Source organism: Cyprinodon tularosa, unplaced genomic scaffold (assembly GCF_016077235.1).
Source record: "Cyprinodon tularosa strain WSP-4 unplaced genomic scaffold, ASM1607723v1 ctg1094, whole genome shotgun sequence".
Taxonomy (NCBI): Eukaryota; Metazoa; Chordata; class Actinopteri; order Cyprinodontiformes; family Cyprinodontidae; genus Cyprinodon; species Cyprinodon tularosa.
Window position 1 is genome coordinate 210,158 of NW_024037887.1, and position 22,256 is coordinate 232,413.

The 22,256-nt window shown below is 41.4% G+C and overlaps 1 protein-coding gene across 1 annotated transcript in view; it reads right to left on the bottom strand.

The window, feature by feature from the left end:
* Positions 1-22,256, bottom strand: part of LOC119789229 (neuroligin-1-like) — a 161,458-nt gene that overhangs the window by 90,127 nt on the left and 49,075 nt on the right. The window contains exons 2-3 of the mRNA XM_038294044.1: positions 18,088-19,044; positions 17,334-17,393 (exon numbers count right to left, since the gene is read on the bottom strand). Coding sequence (XP_038149972.1) covers positions 17,334-17,393; positions 18,088-18,616 — 589 coding nt within the window. The 5' untranslated portion in view covers positions 18,617-19,044. The remainder of the gene's footprint in view (positions 1-17,333; positions 17,394-18,087; positions 19,045-22,256) is intronic.

Below are 22,256 nucleotides of genomic sequence, written 5' to 3' on the forward strand. Positions count from 1 at the left end.
CCCACACCTCCAAAGAGGAAATTACTTCCTTGTTGATTTTCACCAGTTCACTAAACAAATGGACCAGATAATCCAAAGGTCAAATTATGTTCTAATAACACTGAATTGGAAATGTTTTAGGTGCAATCAGAGATTAAACTCCTTATTCATAGTACTTGACTAGGACCCTTTAAAGGCTGGATTTCTCAACATTTTACGGAGGTGAATTTATAGAGATTTGGAAAAAGAGTTCAGTTTAGGTCTTTCCTAGATTCTCCCTTTGACAAACCAGAGAAAGTGATTGTTGACCTGAAAAAAAACAAACCAGCCAAGGACCAACCAAAGACCAACCAAGGACCAACCAAGGACCAGCCAAGGACCAACCAAGGGCCAGCCAAGGACCAGCCAAGGACCAGCCAAGGACCAGCCAAGGTCCAGCCAAGGACCAACCAAGGTCCAGTCAAGGGCCAGCCAAGGACCAACCAAGGGCCAACCAAGGTCCAGTCAAGGGCCAGCCAAGGACCAACCAAGGACCAGCCAAGGGCCAGTCAAGGACCAGCCAAGGACCAGCCAAGGACCAGCCAAGGACCAACAAAGGTCCAGCCAAGGACCAACCAAGGGCCAACCAAGGTCCAATCAAGGGCCAGCCAAGGTCCAGCCAAGGACCAACCAAGGGCCAGCCAAGGACCAGCCAAGGTCCAGCCAAGGACCAACCAAGGGCCAGCCAAGGACCAGCCAAGGACCAGCCAAGGTCCAGCCAAGGACCAACCAAGGGCCAACCAAGGTCCAGTCAAGGGCCAGCCAAGGACCAACCAAGGACCAGCCAAGGGCCAGTCAAGGACCAGCCAAGGACCAACCAAGGACCAGCCAAGGACCAGCCAAGGACCAAGCAAGGGCCAGCCAAGGACCAGCCAGGGACCACCCAAGGACCAACCAAGGACCAACCAAGGACCAACCAAGGACCAACCAAGGGCCAACCAAGGACCAACCAAGGACCAACCAAGGGCCAGCCAAGGTCCAGCCAAGGACCAACCAAGGGCCAACCAAGGTCCAGTCAAGGGCCAACCAAGGTCCAACCAAGGGCCAACCAAGGTCCAGTCAAGGGCCAACCAAGGACCAACCAAGGACCAGCCAAGGACCAGTTAAGGACCAACCAAGGGCCAGCCAAGGACCAACCAAGGGCCAACCAAGGTCCAGTCAAGGGCCAGCCAAGGACCAACCAAGGACCAGCCAAGGGCCAGTCAAGGACCAGCCAAGGACCAACCAAGGACCAGCCAAGGACCAAGCAAGGGCCAGCCCTTGGATGAAACGATCAAAAAATGTTTTGTTTTAAATTTTTGTACATTAGGACCCCTCTTATGCTTTATTCTTTCACAAAAGCATAAAAAATATGATAAATAGAATTTTTAAAAAGATAATGGGACAGTTTCATTTATTAGAATTCCCTGGTCTGTGTTTCTATTCTAGAAAGCATCCAATTAAAATATTTATTCCCGACTGAGCTGGAACCCAAACTCCTGCGCTCTTTTGATGTCGTTATTCCATAAATATTGGCACCTAAATAATAGGAGTAAATAAATAGTCAAATTTAGACCATAATGAGCTGCATGGAGTTTGTTGCACGTTTCCTTCCAGTCCTGAATTTAACTCCATAGCGAGCTCAGATTGGCTAGATCAGGTCATGTGATCTAATATTTTGGGTCTAACCACTCTGATCACTGCACAGATTTTCATCTGGAATCGATTATCTATTACACTCAGATTACATCTTGTTTTTCTTTGTTTGATGAAGTAAATCTTTAAACCACATCACAGCTAAAAAGTCCTTATTTGAAGAACTTTTCATTCCTTGCTAAAAACCACTTATTTAATATTTAAAGTTACCACATTTAAAGGGCTTTTAATCACCGAGCGAATAATCTCCTGTTTTAGTGTTTTCCTGTCCAGCTGTGGAAGGCTGCCATGCAGCGGCGGCGTGCTCCAGGATGTGGCCTATTTTCTGTTTGGAGGAGACAGAGAGAAGAAGTCTTTCCAGCCAAATCCCATGTGACAGGCAGACATGACAGCAGGCCCAGCTGTGCTGGGGGGGGTTTGCATTTCCTCTCACGTCTCTTTTCTGTCTCTCCTTTTCTTCCTCATCTTCTCATCTCTCCATTTTATTTCCCCACCTACCTCAGGTCCTGTCTGTTCTACCTCTACCGCTCTGTTCAACACAAACACGTTAAAGACAGAAATAAAAACTGATGCTTTTCCCCAAACATTTGCTACCCGTGTGCATTTTCTCCATTCACCAATAAATGTGCAAACTTTAATTTGATAAAAGGAAAATGTGAGAAGATGAACGTATTTATGTATTTTTAGATTCTTTTGGAGTAAAAACCAGTAAAACCGTTTCCCTTCGTCTCCGGCTGCTGTTTCAACCTTTAAAGACTTAAAACATAATTGGTCAGAAGAGAAAATTATATATTTAGTTGATTCAGTTTCAGGGAATTTATTTTCAGCCTGTAAAATCATTTGCTAATTGAGGTTTTACCTCAGAAGCAGTTTGAACATCTGTTCCCAAAGGTTCCTGTTCAGACGGTGTGCGGGTGAAATGAGACCCAGCGAAGCGGCGCTGCAGCTGTGGCCCCTCCCACTAGCATGCAGTCTATGGGGGCCGTGGTAAACCTGGACTACACTCTATGCGTCTTTATAGGTCCTTCATTGAACATCTTTGTTGATGAATAAAGTGGAAGTAAATGATCCCAGGAATGCATAATTCCTTATAAAGTAAACATCATCAGGATTATCAGTTATAATTCATGTTTGTTTTTTCAGGGGCCCCATCTGTCCTTAAAGTCATGCAAAATAATCATTTCTGAGTTTTTGAATAAATCCAAGAGGTGATCAAATAAACCATGCAGGGTAAATAAAGAGCCTTTTTATTTCAGCTCCATTATAGTTTAAAAATTATGGAAGTTTTTACATGAATTTTACAATAATACTCCCCTTATAGATGCATAATATGTTAGAAATACGTTTGTAAAAATGTTTATCTCATTCATAAACATTTATTATGCATAAATTAAGGCTGAGCAACTATATGCTTTATCTACAGCGTAGATTATTTCCAACATTTCAGACTTAATTAAAACCTTGAAAGCTAAAATAAATCAAGCTTATTTTTTTTTAATTAATCATAATATGTTGAATGTCTAATAAAAACCTATGAATGGATCAGAGAGTATTTACAGATTAATTGATAATCTATCTATAAACTATTTATCAGCCATCTATACGGGAGCCTTATGATGATGCAACATTTAGCTGTTTCTCTTCTAACCACCATTTTTTATACGAATGTAGCTTTTAGCGTTTATAAAGGTAAATCCATTTTAAACACGCCGCTTATAAACTGATCAAGAGCAAACGTGTTGTTATCTTAGATTTTCTCTGGATATTAGTCAGCAAGTGAGCAAAGTTCACTGCCTGGAAATGTTTGGATGTAATGAAAACTGTTTTATAGTCTTTGTTTTTAGAGCATTCTGGTTTTATTTTATTATCACACCTCCAGAATTATCTAGACATGTCATTTTGTAAATCTATAAAACTTTCTAAAACCAACTAACACAAGTTTCCTGATTCGGCAGAGGTGCCTTGAACGTCTCACCAGCAGCCTGTGTTCCAGAATCACAGCAGGTTTATTTTATGCAGCTTCTGGTTTAATATTTCAAAAATGAGTCTGAGAGAAAAAGCAGCAAAATGTAAACCGAAACCGTCCGTAAGAAAACAAGTTTAGAGTGGAACTTGTTGATCCATTACTTTCTTTTTCAATCTCTTAATTTAAATTTAAAAATAACAAATTTTCTACAAGTGTCATATTTTTCTGCAGACATTAGAGTCGGTGCAGTGTCTATGATAGATCTGGGAAGCCTCAGTTCTGCTAGAAAATAGTTTTTCATCATTGAAGTAAAGCCCCGCCTTCTGGGAGGAGTGGATATTTTCAGACTTTATAAAATGAAAAGAGGCGCAGAGATCGATCCAAAGCATGGAGGTCCCCGTCACCATCCCGGGAAAAAACATCTACTTAGTTTTACACTTTTTTAATCTTTCTTCTAAATGGACAAAAATGGTTGGGGGGGGGTGCTCTCTGCGGCGTAGTTTGCATAAATCCAACATGGATGCTGTAGCTGTGAGCTGAGCCATGTTGGCTTGTCGACACATCACTGCCTTAATTTTTGGTAAAAAATCCAATTAACCCAATAAACTGGATTCCTTTAATAATGTTTGTTTGATTTTTCCCATCATTTATTTAGCTTCTACTCCAAATAATGCGGCTTCATGAATCAGAAGAACCCAGATAGACGCGGAGATGCTAGAAGCTGAGAGATGAAAGACATCCCTGCAGTTTATGGCAAAAAGTGACTTTTAAAACAAAAATCAGATAAATAAACTTTTGTTTTCTGCTTGTTTTAATTTATCCTGGGATCAACTTCTGTTTTTTAATATGCAGTAATTCTTTTATCTGATGATTCTTCTTATTATTCTTTAAAATGTTCTGAATTAGTTTATGTTGAGGAAAGAAAGAAAAGGATTAAATGAATCATAGGAATCCTGACGGTTAACCTGTAATAAGAAGGAAATCTAAGAGATAAAACTAATAAAACTTTAATATAATCTCTCTTTCTGGTTTAAAGACTTAGACTGAGCTTTATTAATCCTGTGGGATTATTCCTTCAGGGAAATTCTGCTTCCAGTAGCTTATATATACAGAGGAGCAGCTCTACCATATTTAAAAATAAATACAGAAATAAAGAAATGCTCAATAAATAAAAAAACATACAATTAATGATTTTGTAATTATTACAAAAGCGAAATAAAGAAGCTAAATAAAAGAGATATATACATTTATGCCTCACTGTATAATTTAATTTCTACCTACATTTATTTGTTTCTTGTATTTAGGGGGACATTAATTGTATGCTTATTTATTGATTAAGGATTTATTTATTTCTGTATTCATTTTTAAATTTGGTAGAGCTGCTCCTCATATATATATATATATATATGGAGAGAGAGAGAGAGAGAGAGAGAGAGAGAGAGAGAGAGAGAGAGAGTAGAAAGATAAAAGCAAGATGCTATTAAAGATAAAAACAGGACAGACAATCTAAACAGAGTTTATATACTGCAGTACGAAATAGTATAAGAAAAGTAGGAGAGACCTTGAATGACCTGGAATGAGCTGGAATGACCTGGAATGACCTGGAATGACTCGATGGTAGAAGTGAGATTTAAGGAGGACTGATAAAGTGTCGTGTTCATGTTGGTGATTCTATTTATATTCATATCATCTGTTGAATTTAAACTGTTCTGATATTTTAAAGTTCATCTTTGTCTAGAAAATCATTTCTGCTCCAGAAAACTATTTTTCCATCAGAACCTAAATTCTCCACATGAAGCAGTTTGTTAGAATAACTGCTGATTAACCTTTGACCTCAGTCGGTCTGCTTGTCTCTGAGATGCCATGTAATGAAGCGGCCTGTTGACTGGAACTATTGATTCCAGAAGCAAGCAGGGAAAGAAGATGGATGGACTGATTAGGACAGGAAGGCAGAGGATGGGGGGCAAACTGGGCAAACTGGGCAAACTGGATCGACCAGACGGAAGATTTCAGAGCAACATTTGACCTGAACCCACACAGATCGTCCACCAACACTGATCGGCCAAGTCTCCTTCAAAGCAGCGTAGATCCACAGTTCTAGAAGGTGAATCTGTTGGCACTGCAACCTTGAAAGGCGCTGATGGCAGCATCATGATGCGGGGGAAGCGTTTAGCTGGGCTCAGGATGCAGACTGGTCCCAGAGGATAACCAGCAGCAGGGCGATGACCCGGCATTTAAAACCAGATCTATCAGAGAAGAGTTTGAATCTAAGCTGAGCTCAAATAAAATCTAACGTCTGATTCCTGACATCAGGAACAAAGTTCTTCATCACATCATTGTGGTTGATGGTTTTCCATTCAGCCTCATCTCTTTCCTTTTCTCTTCCAGTTTTTACCGACACTCCCTGAACCCTCCATCAGCTCCATACTATCCATCACCTTTGCCTTTATGTGTCAGCATGGAGCCATCCTCCACACTGCAAACCAAGACGTATCCCTGATTGTCTGCGTGGGCTTCATCAAACACACACAAAGCAGCTTGGAAGTGAAATGGGCCTCGAACAAACAGAAATAGCAGCAGAATCCCAGAGGCAGCAGGAAGAGACGAGCGGCGAGGAGAGCTGATAGAACGCCAATAAGCTTAATGAAGGGAGTGATGAGTTATTGACAGCCGCTGTACATCTAAAGGTGCTGAGGTGTCTATTGGTGTCTCCTGTGTGCTGACACCCCCCCCACCCACACACACACCCACACACCCCGAACACAACGGGTGGCCCTGATCTTAGTGTGTCAAACAGCCTCTGCAGCAAAGCAGCTGAGAAGATCCTGAGTTCCTCATATTCCATCACTTCCTGCTGTTTATGCAGGCGGAGGCTTTTCTGTCTCAGGAAACATCTCACTTCATGCAAGCTGCCGTCCTGATTTCTATTGATTTCTGATTAACTGAACTTTGCTGAACTGCAATCATCTGAATCCGTTATGTTAAAGCAGAGACGCGTCTAAAAGTGGCAGATGACCGGGGACCGGCCCCCACCCTGCTGCGTTTAGCTTCGGCCAGATTACAGCAGCGGTTTTTAGTTTAAACAGAGCATCTGACTCAAAGAACTGTTTGAAACCAGTTACTGGATTTATCCTTTAGATCAATGATTTTTAGTATTCAGCCAAACACACACAGTTTACTGCAGCCTGCCTGCATGAAGGAAGGAAGCAATAAAGATGAAAACGTTCATTTGGAAGAGCTTCATCCCTAAAGGAAGCCCTGACAGAGAACCAACAGTCCAACCAGACGCCCAATTATTCATGCATCCATTACAGGTCAGCAAAACAGGATTCTATGTATTAAAAAAACTTCAAGGATGCTAAAAGTTTATATTAAGCTTTATAAATGAAACTAAAAAACCAAGGAGTGGAATGACATCTTTAGAAATCTGTGAAACATGTTATGACATCATCAAACCAGAGAGGACCACAGCTTTCAGGGTGTGAATACTTCTCTAAATGTGATTTCTTCTTTTTCTATTCTTCATAAATCTAAGGATGTTCTCTTCCTGTTCTGCCTTCAGGTGTTTTTCATAATCCAGTTCTGGATTAAAAACCAATAAAACTGTTTTTTACTGGAATTTCTAAAAATCCAGAATATATTTAATTATTCAAAAAACATTAGTAAAAAAGAATTTTTAACTAACGTCTGTGACTCAGCACCTGCGTCTTACCTTAATACCTTTCCATCATTCTTCTATCTCCTATTAGCTGAGATCACATTATATGATGTATTTCTGCATTGGACCAGAGCTTATAATGGGGGGGTCTTTGTAGGGAGGGGAGCCAACCATTAAGGTTGCTGGTGTCATGTGACTCCAGGAGTCAGTCACCTGGAGTCAGTGGAGCAGAGAAGGACATTAAGTTCAGTCTGGGATCTAAACCATTCAAACCATTTGAAGATTCCCAGTAAAGTTGGCTGGTTTTCACTGAGACACTGAAGAGGACGATGAGCAACATTTGCTTCCATCAGGACATTTATCAGCTGATTGATCTAATTTGCTGTGTTTGCAGGCAGGTTCTGTTCTGTTGCTTCCCTCCACAGAATTCTCATTAAACCTAAAAAACAAGAAGGTTGGGAGCAAAAAATCAGCAAATCTTCCTGAAAGGAAGAACTGCAACTGATTATGAAGATTATTTTTATGGTTAAAACAGCTTTTTATAAATGTCCAATACTTTGTTTCACTGTTTTTTTATGTTTATCAAAGGTCCCACTGGGATAACAAACTTTCTATAGTTTTATAGAAATGAAGTAAATGATGGAAAAGATCCGACTCACCTTCCAAATATAGAAACCCTGAAAATCAGAACAAATTCTTTTTAACTGCCAGAAAGTTCTTTATAAATAACTTTCATTTGTTCGTTCTAAATGTCTATATTCCCGTATCCATTATGCTAACGCCATGTTAGCATTATAAATACAAACATTACTCAGTGATAAAGTATTTCTGATTCTCATCATTTATTGATATTATTTTATTTTTCTGTTTTACTCTCTTATTTATTTAATTTGACCTTTCACTATTTGTTTTCTATTATGTGCTGGAAAAGTGAAGTTATGATGTCGCAGCGATCAGCTTTAATTACTCCACCAAGGTACAGCATTAGGCTGCATTTAAATAGGAAGCAGTGGGTGCAGAGAGCTGCTCTATAGCCTGTTATGGTTGGAAGGTCCATCATGGCCTCAGCACTCTGGTACGGTGGCGCTGAGGCTGCATTATGTCTCATTTTGGGAGCTGGAATCAGAGATGATCCAGTTCAGGTTCACAAAGATTAAAATTCATCTAAAAGTAAAATTGTTTAGTAAAATTCTGACTGTTCTAAGGTAGGAAAAGAAGAAACCAAAATGAAACGTAGATGAATTAGCATCAAACTATGATTCATTTTAATCTAAGGAAACTTAAAGTGAATTCGGTACCAACTCTTCAACCTGTTATTTTAGTTCCTTCAGGATTTCTCTGATCTGTTGGTTCATTAAAGGAGAAGTTCACTTTTTAACACTTTAAGCCCATTTTCTGTAGTGTCCAGGATGAAATCGAATGATCGACACCAAAATTTTGACAATTGGTCCTGTCTCTGCTTTTTGGCTCATTTAGAATCCCCCCCTGGCTGCTTCAGAATGGCTAGCATAGAGCATGTCCGATAATGTCCTTAAAACAACCTTAAACGTTCTTTTTTTAAAATATGCTACTCACCGTGTCGTCAGCGCTGTTCAGTGACGTTCCGAAAAAAGTTTCGTAAAGAAAAAACGTTCCTGTAGTGTTTTATTTAGCATTTTGTAAATCCCATTGAGTTCTGTAGGAATAGTCAATATTCCGCTGCCACCGGAAACGGAAATGGGGCCTGTTTACACAGTTGTAGTCTTTTCGCTTCACTCTGTGTACTCCGACGTCGAGGTGCTAACGTCTCTGTTAAACACTTTAAAAAACTCTGAAAATGGAATACGAAAGGTGGATTCTTGATTCTCGACGTCGGAGTACACAGAGTGAAGCGAAAAGACTACAACTGTGTAAACAAGCTCCTAAAGCTTTTAAGGTTGCTGTAATTAAACCTCTGCTTAAGAAACCGTCTCTTGACCCAGATGACTTGGTCAATTATAGACCTATATCCAATCTTCCTTTCTTATCCAAAATTCTTGAGAAAGTAGTTGCCAAACAAGTTTGCGATCACTTCCACCATAATGAACTTTTTGAAGAGTTTCAGTCTGGCTTTAGAGCTCATCATAGCACTGAAACAGCTCTGGTGAAAGTCACTAATGATATTCTCATGGCCTCAGATAATGGACTTGTATCTGTGCTCGTCCTGTTGGATCTTAGTGCTGCATTTGATCCAGTTGATCATAATATTCTTTTAGAAAGACTTGAATATTTTGTTGGAATTAAAGGAACAGCACTAGACTGGTTTAAATCCTATCTATCTGATCGAATTCAGTTTGTTCATGTTAATGATAGATCTTCAACACGCTCAAAGGTTACCTGTGGAGTACCACAGGGATCAGTGCTAGGACCAATTCTCTTTACTTTATACATGCTCCCAATTGGTAGAATTATTAGACAGCATGGGATTAATTTCCACTGTTATGCTGATGATACCCAGCTATATCTGTCTATAATCCAGATGAAGCTAACCCATTACATAGATTACAGGCATGTCTGAAGACATAAAAACCTGGATGACTCTTAACTTTCTGCTTCTGAATGCAGACAAAACAGAAGTTATAGTCTTTGGACCAGAGTCTCTGAAAAAGAAGCTGATTAGTCAGTCACTTTGTCATTTGGATGGGATTAAACTGATCTCAGATAATAAAGTAAGAAATCTTGGTGTTATTTTTTAACAGGACCTGTCATTTAAATCCCACATCAAAGAGGTTTCTTGAATTTCCTTCTTTCATCTGAGGAACATTGCAAAAATTAGAAATATCCTGTCCAGGGGTGATGCTGAGAAACTAGTCCATGCATTTGTTACTTCAAGGCTGGACTATTGTAATTCTTTACTATCAGGAAGTCCACAAACTGTAGTTAAAAGCCTTCAGCTGATCCAAAATGCTGCAGCCAGAGTTCTGATGAAAATGAAAAAGAGAGATCATATCTCTCCTATCCTGGCTTCTCTTCATTGGCTTCCTGTTAAATCAAGAATAGAATTTAAAATCCTCCTTCTCACATATAAAGCCTTAAATGGCCAAGCTCCATCTGATATCAGAGATCTGATTGTTCCTTATGTTCCTAACAGAGCACTTCGCTCTCAATCTGCAGGTTTACTAGTGGTTCCTAGAATTTCTAAAAGTAGAATGGGAGGCAGATCTTTTAGTTCTCAGGCTCCTCTCCTGTGGAACCAACTACCAGTTTTAGTCCGTGAGGCAGACACCCTGTCTACTTTTAAGGCTAGGCTTAAAACTTTCCTTTTTGATAAAGCTTATAGTTAGGGTGGCTCAGGTTATCCTGAGCTATCTCTATAGTTATGCTGCTATAGGCTTAGACTTTTGGAGGACATAGGGACCCCCATTTCATCATTCTGCTTCATTCTCTCTCTGTTCTCCTATTCTGCAGAATCTGTTAGTTCAATCTCTAACCTTCTGCTCTCTCTGCTTTTCCTCAGAGTAGCTTTGCCTCGTCTGTTCCTGTTTGGCTGTGACGTCATCCTGGAAAAAAACATCAGCTGTGCTGCTTCTATCAACACCCTTGTTAATAGATGTTGGAGATCGGCCTGTTTTCCAGTGTGGTCCTGTTTCTCTGACCGTGACTGAGTGGATGTGCTCTCTTCGTCCTCTGGCATGGGAGCTGCCTTGGAGCTCGTCTGCCTGGCTGTGTGTTTCCTGGACGGGGCCGCCTTTTACAGCTGCTTTTTGTATCTCTGCTTCTGTCTCCTTGAACCCCAGTCGGCCTCGGCAGATGGCCGCTCACACTGAGCCTGGTTCTGCTGGAGGTTTCTTCCTGTTAAAAGGGAGTTTTTCCTCTCCACTGTCGCTACAAGCATGCTTAGTGTGGGGGATTGTATTTGAGTCAATGAGTCAATGCAATCAACTGGTTTTCCTTAGATAGAAAACTTTGTATCAATTTGACTGTATGATCTGGTTGAACTGTAAAGTGCCTTGAGATGACATGTGTTGTGAATTTGGCGCTATATAAATAAACTGAATTGAATTGAATTGAATTAAACAGGCCCCATTTCCGTTTCCGGTGGCAGGGGAATATTGACTATTCCTACAGAACTCAATGGGATTTACAAAATGCTAAATAAAACACTACAGGAACGTTTTTTCTTCACGAAACTTTTTTTGGAACGTCATTGAACAGCGCTGACGACCCGGTGAGTAGCATATTTTAAAAAAAGAACGTTTAAGGTTGTTTTAAGGACATTATCGGACATGCTCTATGCTAGCCATTCTGAAGCAGCCAGGGGGGGATTCTAAATGAGCCAAAAAGCAGAGACAGGACCAATTGTCAAAATTTTGGTGTCGATCATTCGATTTCATCCTGGACACTACAGAAAATGGGCTTAAAGTGTAAAAAACCGAACTTCTCCTTTAATCAAGATGCTTTTTTATGCAATGCAGTTCAAATTATCAGAAATCAGGTGTAGATTAATTTAGCACCTTTGATTGAGTTCCTACCTTCACGGTCTTTCTCCTTCAGTCTATTTATTTATTCAGTAAAGGTTGGAGCGACTCTCAGTGTGTCTCTGGGGGGGACTGGTGTCCCGGGTGTGGATCAGTTCTCACCCTGGACTGCTGGACATACTGCTGGACCTGGACATTCCTGATGATTGGCACAAGACCACATCAGCTGGCTAATCCTCCTTTAGAGATTATGTCACTGAAATAAATCAACATCTGCTGGGGGGGGTAATCAAAGCAGTCGATAACTCAGGGTTAATTAAACGGCCTTTATTTGTTTGCTGGTAACACATCGGATTAATTCTCTATTTCAAAAACAGATCAGAATTAAAGGCACAGTGCATCATTAATTCATTTTTAGCAAAAATCAAGCATTGCTTTCATCAAAAACTTTTTCTACCAAAGTCTAAATGCAACCATCACAGATGAAGGCGCTGATGTAAAGCTTAGAATCAGGTGGAGGAGAACCCCCCCCCATGGCAGGACAATCATTTTCATCTGTTTAGAAAAACATGGCTGCTGTAATATTTGACAAAACGGAGCTTATTTGAAAAGCTCAACGTTCTGCTAACATTTTTATTGTGAAATGGTTGGAAACCAACTTAAAGTGTTTAATGTTTAACGTCAAATAATACTAATTTCTGCTAAAGAGATGTTGTCACACATTCCACTTTCTGACCAATAACAGCAGCTTATTTTCCAGGTTTAAATTGAACGAACGTATAATTCAGGTGGCCAGCAGTCATGTGATGGAGGTAAACGGTTCAGTGGTCAGAGAGTCGAACCTCTGGCCTTCACTGATTGGACTGGAAGCGTCTGCGCATGTTTGCTTTATTATAATACGGTTACACTAACGACATTTATACAGAAAAAATAAGGTTAAAATTAAAAGTCAACATGATTTGTTTTATTCTAAAGATTGGAGTTAAAAACGATTTAATTAAACTATTTAATTAAAAGTTAATTATAAACTCCAGCTGTATCGATTATTTGTCTAAATCAGGTTAATTTTAAGGCTGTAGAGTAAAAAGAGAAGTTTATGATTTTATTATTTGTCTCAGAGAGATAAGAAAAACGCTTTGACATATTAATCCCTTATTTTACAAAAACGTTTGTCTCTGAGGTTCATCTTCCCTCTTAATGATATTCAGGCAAAAGAAAAGCTGCTTATTTTTCATTGTGAAGCAAGTTGTTTGAATGTGTAGGGCTGGTTATTAATGCTGTCACCTTGCAGAGACTCGCCTCCAATATCTGTGTCTGAGTGACTGAATGAAGATGAGAGCTACTTAGAACAAAAAGATTAGAAAGCAGTTTTTACATGCTCGTCCATTTAAGATCGTTTCACCTGAATAAGCAGCAAACAGCAGCAAACCTGCTGACTTTCAAACATCACATGATCTAACAGCTTATTTTCCAGCATCAAACCAAAAAGTCTAAATCTGGCTCGGTGGCGTTTCGTCGCAGATGCTTGTTCAAAATGGCAAAGTATCAAACTGGGGATGTTTTTAAAATGTTTCATAGTGATAAAATAAAGGTATGAAGGGAAAGCATCAAAGCACATCAGGTGAAATTCAACATTATAAAGCTAAAATGTTTATCGTGTTTAATGTATAAATTCAGCCTCATCTTTGAGCCAAAAACTGATACAATAAAGTTTATTTTCTAAACTTTCCTAATTTTTGATTCGTGCATTATTTTTGTTGTGGGGGGGTCGTCCCTGCAGGCCTGCAGCGACGTGCAGCATGAGGCGCGCTGCAGCCCAGAGAATCTTTTCCTCCTTAAGAGAAAAGAGCAGAAAGTTCAGATTGGACAGTTTCAGCAGACAATCAGATCTGATAGGAGGGAAGTTTTCTCTTTTTACATCGGATGTTTCTATCTTAGCTAATATTGCTAATATTGTAAACCTCCTATCCAGTTGCATAATGATTGATCTTTTCTTGACTCGATGCAGCCAGAAAAGTGTGGAGCAAAAAAATGGAGTTAAAAAAGAAATCGACGTCAGAGAGAGCGCAGCTCCGCCCATCTCCATCACCTCCAGGTGACACTGAGGACTCCGTCAGCTTTCCAGCAAACATCATCGCTTAGAGCTTCAAATGGATCTGAACTTCACCTTCATCACCAGGAAGGCGTCACAGCTGAGGAAGTTCAGCCTGACCAAGACTTTGCTTTTGAGTCCAGCCTAACCTCCTCCATCATCATCTGGTACTCTGTTACCACCACCAGGGTCAGGAGCTGCAACATGTCCGTCACTCTGCAGAAAAGGGAAGATTGAAGCCAGGACAGATTGGCCCCTCCCACTCTGAACTCAAACTGCTCCAGACTTTCCCTCTGGAAGGAGACGTAATATTCTGCAGCTAGTCTCACTAATCGAACCCGGGTTCCACACCTAAACTTCCTGCTAAAGCAATATCAATCTCCCAGCAATGACAAATACTTTATTTATCTGTTATTGTAAATTTATTAGGTCTGTGATGGAGATCTTCCTCTGCAAAAAATGTAACAATTAATTTTTATTCCCGCAACTTTTGCACAAAACCTGCATTTTTATTCCTCATTACATATTTCCAATAGTATTGAAGTCATCTGTATGTGTATCTATGTGTAACTCAAAGGAAATCCGTACATGTAGACTGCTCTACATGCTAACCCTAACCCAAGGACTGGAAGTAGCTGCCCACTCTAGTGGTTCTACTGGTTATCTGGGAAAAGGAAGATCTGCTGTTTCACGCAGACAAAGGAGGCAAAGTTTGGAGCTCTGCTGCCTTTTAGCAAGAAGGTTTTGAGTTTGATTCTACAAGCTTTCTGCACAGATTTAGCATGTTCTGTTCATTTAGCATGTTCTGTTCATTTAGCATGTTCTTCTCATGCATGAGTGGATTCTCTCTGACTTCCACCTACATCCCTGTTAGACGGTCAAGTTGCCCGATATATGCATGACGGAGCGTTACCTGTACCGAGTTCACCTTTCATTTTACCCATAGACTGCTGGTGGAGACATTAACTCAGAACTGTAGTTCAGAAAAGCGGATTCTTCACATTTACAATCAAGTTGGTTGATTTTCCCACTGAATCATTTTACTATCAACTAGTGATTCAGGACACGTTAAGAGTTCATTAAAAGAATAATAGAAAAGCCTGAACCAGTGGATCAGTATGACCTCACTGACCAAAGGAAATGTGGAAGCTTTCACTATTTAAGGTTTCTAACTGGTACCAAGGTTTATTTAGGTGGTTTTCTATCGTTTGCTTCCCTGCATTTATGCTCATAAACTGAGCCTAGTATAAAAAAACTCATTCTTATTGATTGAAACCATCCAGAATGTCACCGACATTAAAAACAAATAAACACAAAAAGAAAAATCAGAGAGGAGTCATACATGTCAATAAGAGCACAGGCGGGTGGAACAGCGGCGTCACGGTCAGAGGGAGAACATAGCTGCGGTCCGGCTCAGGACCCACAGCAGGACTCAGTCTCTGCTCCCAGCATCCAGCTGAAGGCGGGTGATATAACCCCCCCCACCCCCTCCTCCCATGGTGACCTTCAAGGTTAAAAACACAACTAAATACACTTCAGACACATTTCAGGGCTCCGTTCGTTTTGTTCTTAGGCTCCATGTCAGCATTTTCTTTTTATATCTGATTTAATTAACTTTATTTTATTGTTGCCAAAATTTTAAGAGGCAAATAAAATATTAAAATATTAATGTTTGTAATCTTCAGGTCTGGGAGTGTTTAGAAATCTGAGGAAGCAACACAGATTATCATCTATTTGGTTTTTAAAAAGCAGAGTTTCTTCCTCAGTCCTCTTTAAAATTAAAGTTCATCAAAGTATTTTTATCTGATAAAAAAACAAAATAAAGTAGAAATACATCAACAGTTGTTTTGTTTATTTCCGTTGTAATTGAGAACAAAAAAATCTAAAGCAACAAAGATTTTATTTTGAAAGGCATATTTTCATCACAGATACTAAATTACCCCCCCCCCCCCAAAAAAAAAAAGATTTAATCCTCAGATACTTTTGTTTGATTTTATCATTATTTAAGATTTTTACCTGATTATGATATAACTTAGTGAAACACTTTGCTTCTTCCTCATCTACATGATTCAGATCTACAGCTGATTGGTTGCAACCCCCCCCCCCCTTCAACGAACACATCTACTGGCACCTGGTACCTCTGCAGGTAAACTGATATTAGTGAACCGTTATTTTCCTGTCGGTGATGTTGATGCTGAGCGACAGAAACCAAGGAAACAAACAGAAGCAAAGGAAAAAGTCTTCAGCTGTATAAACAGCTCCACACCTGCCGTCTTCTTCTCCTTTTCTACCGTAGAAGGCTTTCAAACCTAATCTCATTTCTGATAAATATTATTTTATCAAGTCGTAAAAAGATGCAGGACATTGAACGCATCTTGGTTTCTGCGCCGTGTGACGAACATCCAGTTTAAGCTTCTGTAATCTCCTAATTTACATCAATATCCCTCCATGTGTGGGTGTGTGTGTGTATCTGTCTAGCCCTCAGAGTGAGGACCATTTTTCCAATTTCTCCATCAAAGTGAGGACCAGCTGTTGCAAAGTGAGGACATTTTGCTGCTGTGCTGATGGTTGGGTTCAGGTGTCAGCTGGTAATGGTTAGTTTTACTGCATAGAAAGGTTCTAAAATGACTGAAAATCAATGGGAGTCAATGGGAGTCAACACATGGCCCTCACTAGGATGGCAGAACGAGTATCTGTGTGTGTGTGTGTGTGTGTGGGTGGGGGGGCTAAAATGTGTGGGGAGTGTGAAGAACAGTGGGATTGTATTTGCGTAATAAAAAGTGAAAGGATCTGCAATAAGCCAGAATGTGAATCACTGCCAAGACAATGACATTAACACCCAGACCCAATCAAGGACACTGTCAGCCTCTCCTTCCTCTCAGACCCCCGCCATCCAGAGAGAGAGAGGTGGGGGGGGGGGGCATTATCTTGATGAAACAGTGCTTGATTCAGTGGCCCACGCCAACAGGAACACAGCTCTGCTTTCTTTTAATGGAGATTACACTCTGAAGGTCCACCCTGAGCTCATCTAATTCAGCGCTGCGTCCATCGGCGCTCTGTGTGTGTCTCCATATAATACAGCACCATCCCACCACGCATCAGACGCTATTACCACACAGCTGCTGACCTCCGCTCTGGCAGCCCATCAAATCCCCCGACTTTACCTACAGAAGCCTCCTGATGCTCGCACGCATCGCAATTATCCCAGAATCAAAAGGTTTCCAGATTCCAGGCGTGACTCAGGGCATCAGAGTCCAACCAAACATAACCAATCGTTTCTCTGAAAGCTTTCTGATGAGATAGAAATATATCCAGCAGAATACTGGCTCTGACATCATTTAAACATATGCAAAGATCCGCTCCCCTGATGCCCCGAGTCCTTTCTAGACTTCAGGCTTAGAGCGCCGCCCTGCACAGGGCACCATAGCACACACAGGGCGCCATACCACACACAGCTCTTCCCTGGTCTCCCACAGTTTTCCTGCTTCCTTCGGTGGCACAGTAAAGTTACATTTAGATTATACATACCTCCTTGTTTACATATTTTCTTGCCCGGTTTCCTGGCACATTCCTTGGATATTCTTTTGACTGTAAAATGAATAGAAAACTAAAGAATAACATGGAGCCCCTGGACGCGCAAAGTACACAGGAGCCGGCATGCACACACACACACACACACACATCCTGCACACGGAGCTGATTGACTGAGAGAGACTTGGAGGAAGGAGAAACAAAGAAGGGAGGAAGAGAATGAATCCCGCCAGCTCAATCAGAGCAGTATTCAGTCTATCAGTCAGCCAGCCAGTCATTCAGTCAGCAAAATCAATCGGTGATGATCATGACAACCACTGTCTTGTTTAATGAACTGTGGCCTTTGTGGCAGAGCACAATACGTTATGATGAGGTACAGACATGGGGGGGGGGGTTAACTTAGACAATGAGGAGACAGAGGACCAAGCAATGGGAGAGGAGACGATTATAGGAGGACTCAGGAGACCCTAGGAGGACCCTAAAGGTCAGAGAGGATGGAGGAGGGTGTGGAGACTGGATGGAGGTTTGGAGACACATGTTCACATCGCTTTCTCTCCTACAAACCACTTCCACATTCTCCCTTTGGAGAAACATAGTCATGCACATTAAACATGCACAAGGTCATGCATTTTGATCTACTGGAGGACGGAGACGGAGATGCACTCTCACACCAAACACTCCCTGACAACACAACAGACATTTCTCTTAATTCTTCCTGTGGCCTGAAGCGCGGCCCTGCAGGCCTACTCACCATCCTCTGTGGGGACGTAGATGTTGAGATAAAGGCAGTCCTCGCTCTGGTCCTGAACGTAAGTGGAAACCACATCTATACTGTTAGTGAACCAAACAGGCAGCATAACATCCGGGAGGCGGCCTTCCACAATGCTCTGGGGGCACACGGGGGCAAAGTGTGTGGCATTGCGAACGTCCGACCATGACGCTGGCGGCTCTGGAGGCTGAAAGCGGCGCTCGCCGGTGGGAGGGGTGGCATAAGGGACGCCCAGAAACTGTAAGACGGGTCCGAGGATCTCGTTGTTGAGCTCCTTCTTGATGCCGCGCAGCCTGCCATAGGCGGTTGTGACCACAGGGTCGTTCTCATCCAGTTTCTCAGCCAACACAGCAAGCGGACATAGAAGAAGCAGGAGTCCGAAGCATGTTAGCGTGAAAACCCAACAGCCCAGGGAACTCCTGAGAGGTCCGTGTTCCATCCTTCTGCCTCTGCTCCTGGCAGTCTGATAGAGAGCACTCCAAGTTTCTGATCGCTGCATCCACCAAGACATGATGGCCTCAGCTCTATTTCACTTTGTAATAAATAAACAGATTTGTTTATTCTGTCTCTCACTTATGTCATGGATACGCAAAGAAAACAGACCAAGAAAAGCAGCAACACTTGAGAAGATGACGGTTGCTTTGCTAACAGCCGTTTTTTTTAAACCCAGGAAGCTCCAACCATCCAGAGTAAAGATAGCAGCCATTCATTTTCTCCTTCCACGTCTGGAAAATAATCCTCAGTAGATGGAAAACACTCCACAAAAAGGTCCTGTCAGCATCCTTTCAAGCAAAGATGAACACTCTTATTTTCAAACATCAATTCTCAGGGGGCGGAGCCGCCGTTCACTGAGGGGTGTCCGTCATCCTGAGCTGCAGAAGAGCGAGGAGCGATGCAGCCGTGGTTTAAGGTTTGATTAAGTGGAGTGAAGCCTTTCCTCTGCAATGCAAAAGAAAAAAAGAGCAGCAGTCAGCAAACACAAGAACAGAGATAATCACCTTGTCAGTTCAGTGCCCTTTATTTTCACTTATTATTTATACCTTTTATTGGGCATTAAATAATAAACAATTAACATTAAAATTTATCTTACACAAATGCAAAGACATCCATCACAAAAATAGGAGTCTTTTATTTATAGCGCATCACCAGATGATTAAAGCTTACAGTGGAAATGGTCCATCAGTATGCAGAGTTTGTCCAACAATTACCTTTTATATGAATCAAATCCAGCATTAAAGCTCTGACAGCTTTAATGACTGTTCTGCTTGGGAACACTTGGTCCTTATAAACCTTGAGGATGTTACTTTCCAATGCACAGTCCAAGAGCAGCACTGCACACATCCATGTCCTGCAGAAACCTGGTCACTGATGGAGGTTCAAGAAAAAGAGCTGATCCAACATCAGTTCAGAGAGAATCACCCACAGATTCGTCTACAGAACAGCTGAGCTGGAAACACGTAACCTGAGGTCACAGAGTCGCTCCCGACACAAAGGCTTTCAAAATATTTCTTCTTTTCATATTTCAACGATGCAAAATAATAAAAAGCATTTAGAAAACAGAGTTAAAAAAATCAATGAACATTGAGGGAACAAAGAATAAAGAACTTGGAGGACCAGATTATTCTCATTTATTCTTAATCTCCTGATTATATCAGGATTATGATTATGGGGACGACGGTTGCATATGAAGCAGGAAAGGTCAAACCCCAACTCCGTCCATCAGCTGCTCACCGCCGTCAGTGAGCAGCTGAGGCACCGCCATCAGTGCGTGAACGAATGACTGATTGTAGCGTAAAGTCCCTTGACTTGAAAATGGACTGTATGAGTTCACATCATTTCCCAAAACTGCATTATGAAAAGACTGATGTGACAGAAAGGACAGATGTTTGATTAATAAAGCTTAAAGTACATTAAATAGAGCCATCAACCACAAGCACTGCCTCTTGTCCTAAAACTCATTTAAGGATCCCTGGGATTAAGGTTTAATTTTCACCTTCATTATTTTGAACTGTAAATGCAGTTTAAATTCAGGGGAATAAAAACAATCCTAGAAGCAACCCTGGTTGCTGAAAACGGTTTCTGTAGTACATCCTGTTCCTGAGTCGGATCCCTGCAGGAATGGGATTCTTTAGAGGATGAATCTGTTTTATATCAGAAAAAAATACGGGTTGAAATTTCTAAGACTAAGAGTGGAAAAAAAAGTTTTTTCACCAACTCATTTTACTAAGTGTTTGTTTTTGTAATACCTTCTCTGTCCATCAGAGGGGTGGCGCTTCACGCTGCATTGCAGGTGAGTGCAGGAAGTTATATTTTCCTTTAGAAACATCTGTTTGGCCCTAAAACACTTTTTGAATTATGTAAGACATTTGACTTTAAATATTAAATTTGGAAAAAAAAAAAAAAACAAGACAAAACAAGGCTGCAGTTAAATTCCCAGCGGTGGTTTTAGAAAAGCTAGCATCAGATTCAGGTCAGAGTTAGAGCTCTCTGTATAGCGCCTGATATGGAGGGTTGATGTTTATAACTTTATCTTAGATTTAATGTTCTGTGATGGATAATTAGCTACAGGTTGGTTAACATTCAACTATTGTCAGTAGATGTTAACAGCCAGTAGCAGGAGCGATGGCTTGTGGTCAGACTTGTAGTAAAGAGGATGTGAAAGCCCTAATCCCCCCCCACTATAAATGGTGGTGCTGCAATGCTTCCCCCTCCTGAGACACCGGATCGTGGACCAGAATCACTTCCAAGCCGTATGGAAGTCTCTCTCCATGGCCTCTCCGAACTCTTCCCACGCCTGAGTCTTTGCCTCAGTGACCAGCTGAGCCACCTGCAGCTTTGACTGCCGGGACATAGCAGCTGCTTCTAGAGTCCCACAGGTCAATGAAGCCCGATGGGACTCCTCCTTCAGCTTGGCAGCTTCCCTCCCTGCTGGTGTAGCTGCATGCACCGACAACCTTACAGCTCCGACTAGCCGCCTCAACAATAGAGGCACGGAACATGGTCCACTCAGAGTCAATGTCCCCCACTTTCCTCTGAACGTGTTCAAAGCTCTGCTGGAGGTGGGAGTTAAAGCTCCTTCTAACGGGGGACTCTGCCAGGCGTTCCCAGCAAACCCTCACAACACGTTTGGGCCTACCAGGTCTGACCGGCGTCCTCCCCCACCATCCGAGCCAACTCACCACCAGGTAGTGGTGGGTGGAGAGCTCCGCCCCTCTTTTCACTTCAGTGTCTAAGACATGTGGACGCAGGTCAGATGAAACAACCACAAAGTCATCATCGAACTACGGCCTAGGGAGTCCTGATGCCAAGAGCACATATGGACACCCTTATGCTTCAACACGGTGTTCGTTATGGAAAATCCATGACGAGCACTGAAGTCCAACAACAGGTCAGGTGGGCCTGAACTCGAATATATATATATATATATATATATATATATATATATATATATATATATATATATATATATATATATATATATATATATATATATATATATATATATATATATTCAATTCAGTTTATTTCTATAGCTCCAATTCACATCCTGTCATCTCAGGTCACTTTACAGTTCAACCAGATCATCCAGTCAAATTGATTCAAAGTTTTCTATCTAAGGAAAACCAGCTGATTGCATCGACTCATTGACTCTTCAGCAATCCCTCACACTAAGCATGCTTGTAGCGACAGTGGAGAGGAAAAACTCCCTTTGAACAGGAAGAAACCTCCTGCAGAACCAGGCTCAGTGTGAGCGGCCATCTGCTGAGGCCCACTGGGGTTCAAGGAGACAGAAGCAGAGATAGAAAAAGAAGCATAGATACAAAAGGCAACTATCAACCAGCTCCACAGGCGGCCCCGTCCAGGAAACACACAGCCAGGCAGACGAGCTCCGAGCCAGCTCCCATGTCAGAGGATGAAGAGAGCACATCCAGTTAGTCACAGTCAGAGAAACAGGACTACACTGGAAAACAGGCCAAGCTCCAACATCTAGAAACAAAGGTGTTGATGGCAGCAGCACAGCTGATATTTCTCTCCAGGATGGAGTCACAGCCAAACAGGAACAGACCAGATGAAGCTACTATGAGGAAAAGCAGAGAGAGCAGAACGTTAGAGATTGAACTAACAGATTCTGCAGAGTGGGAGAATAGAGA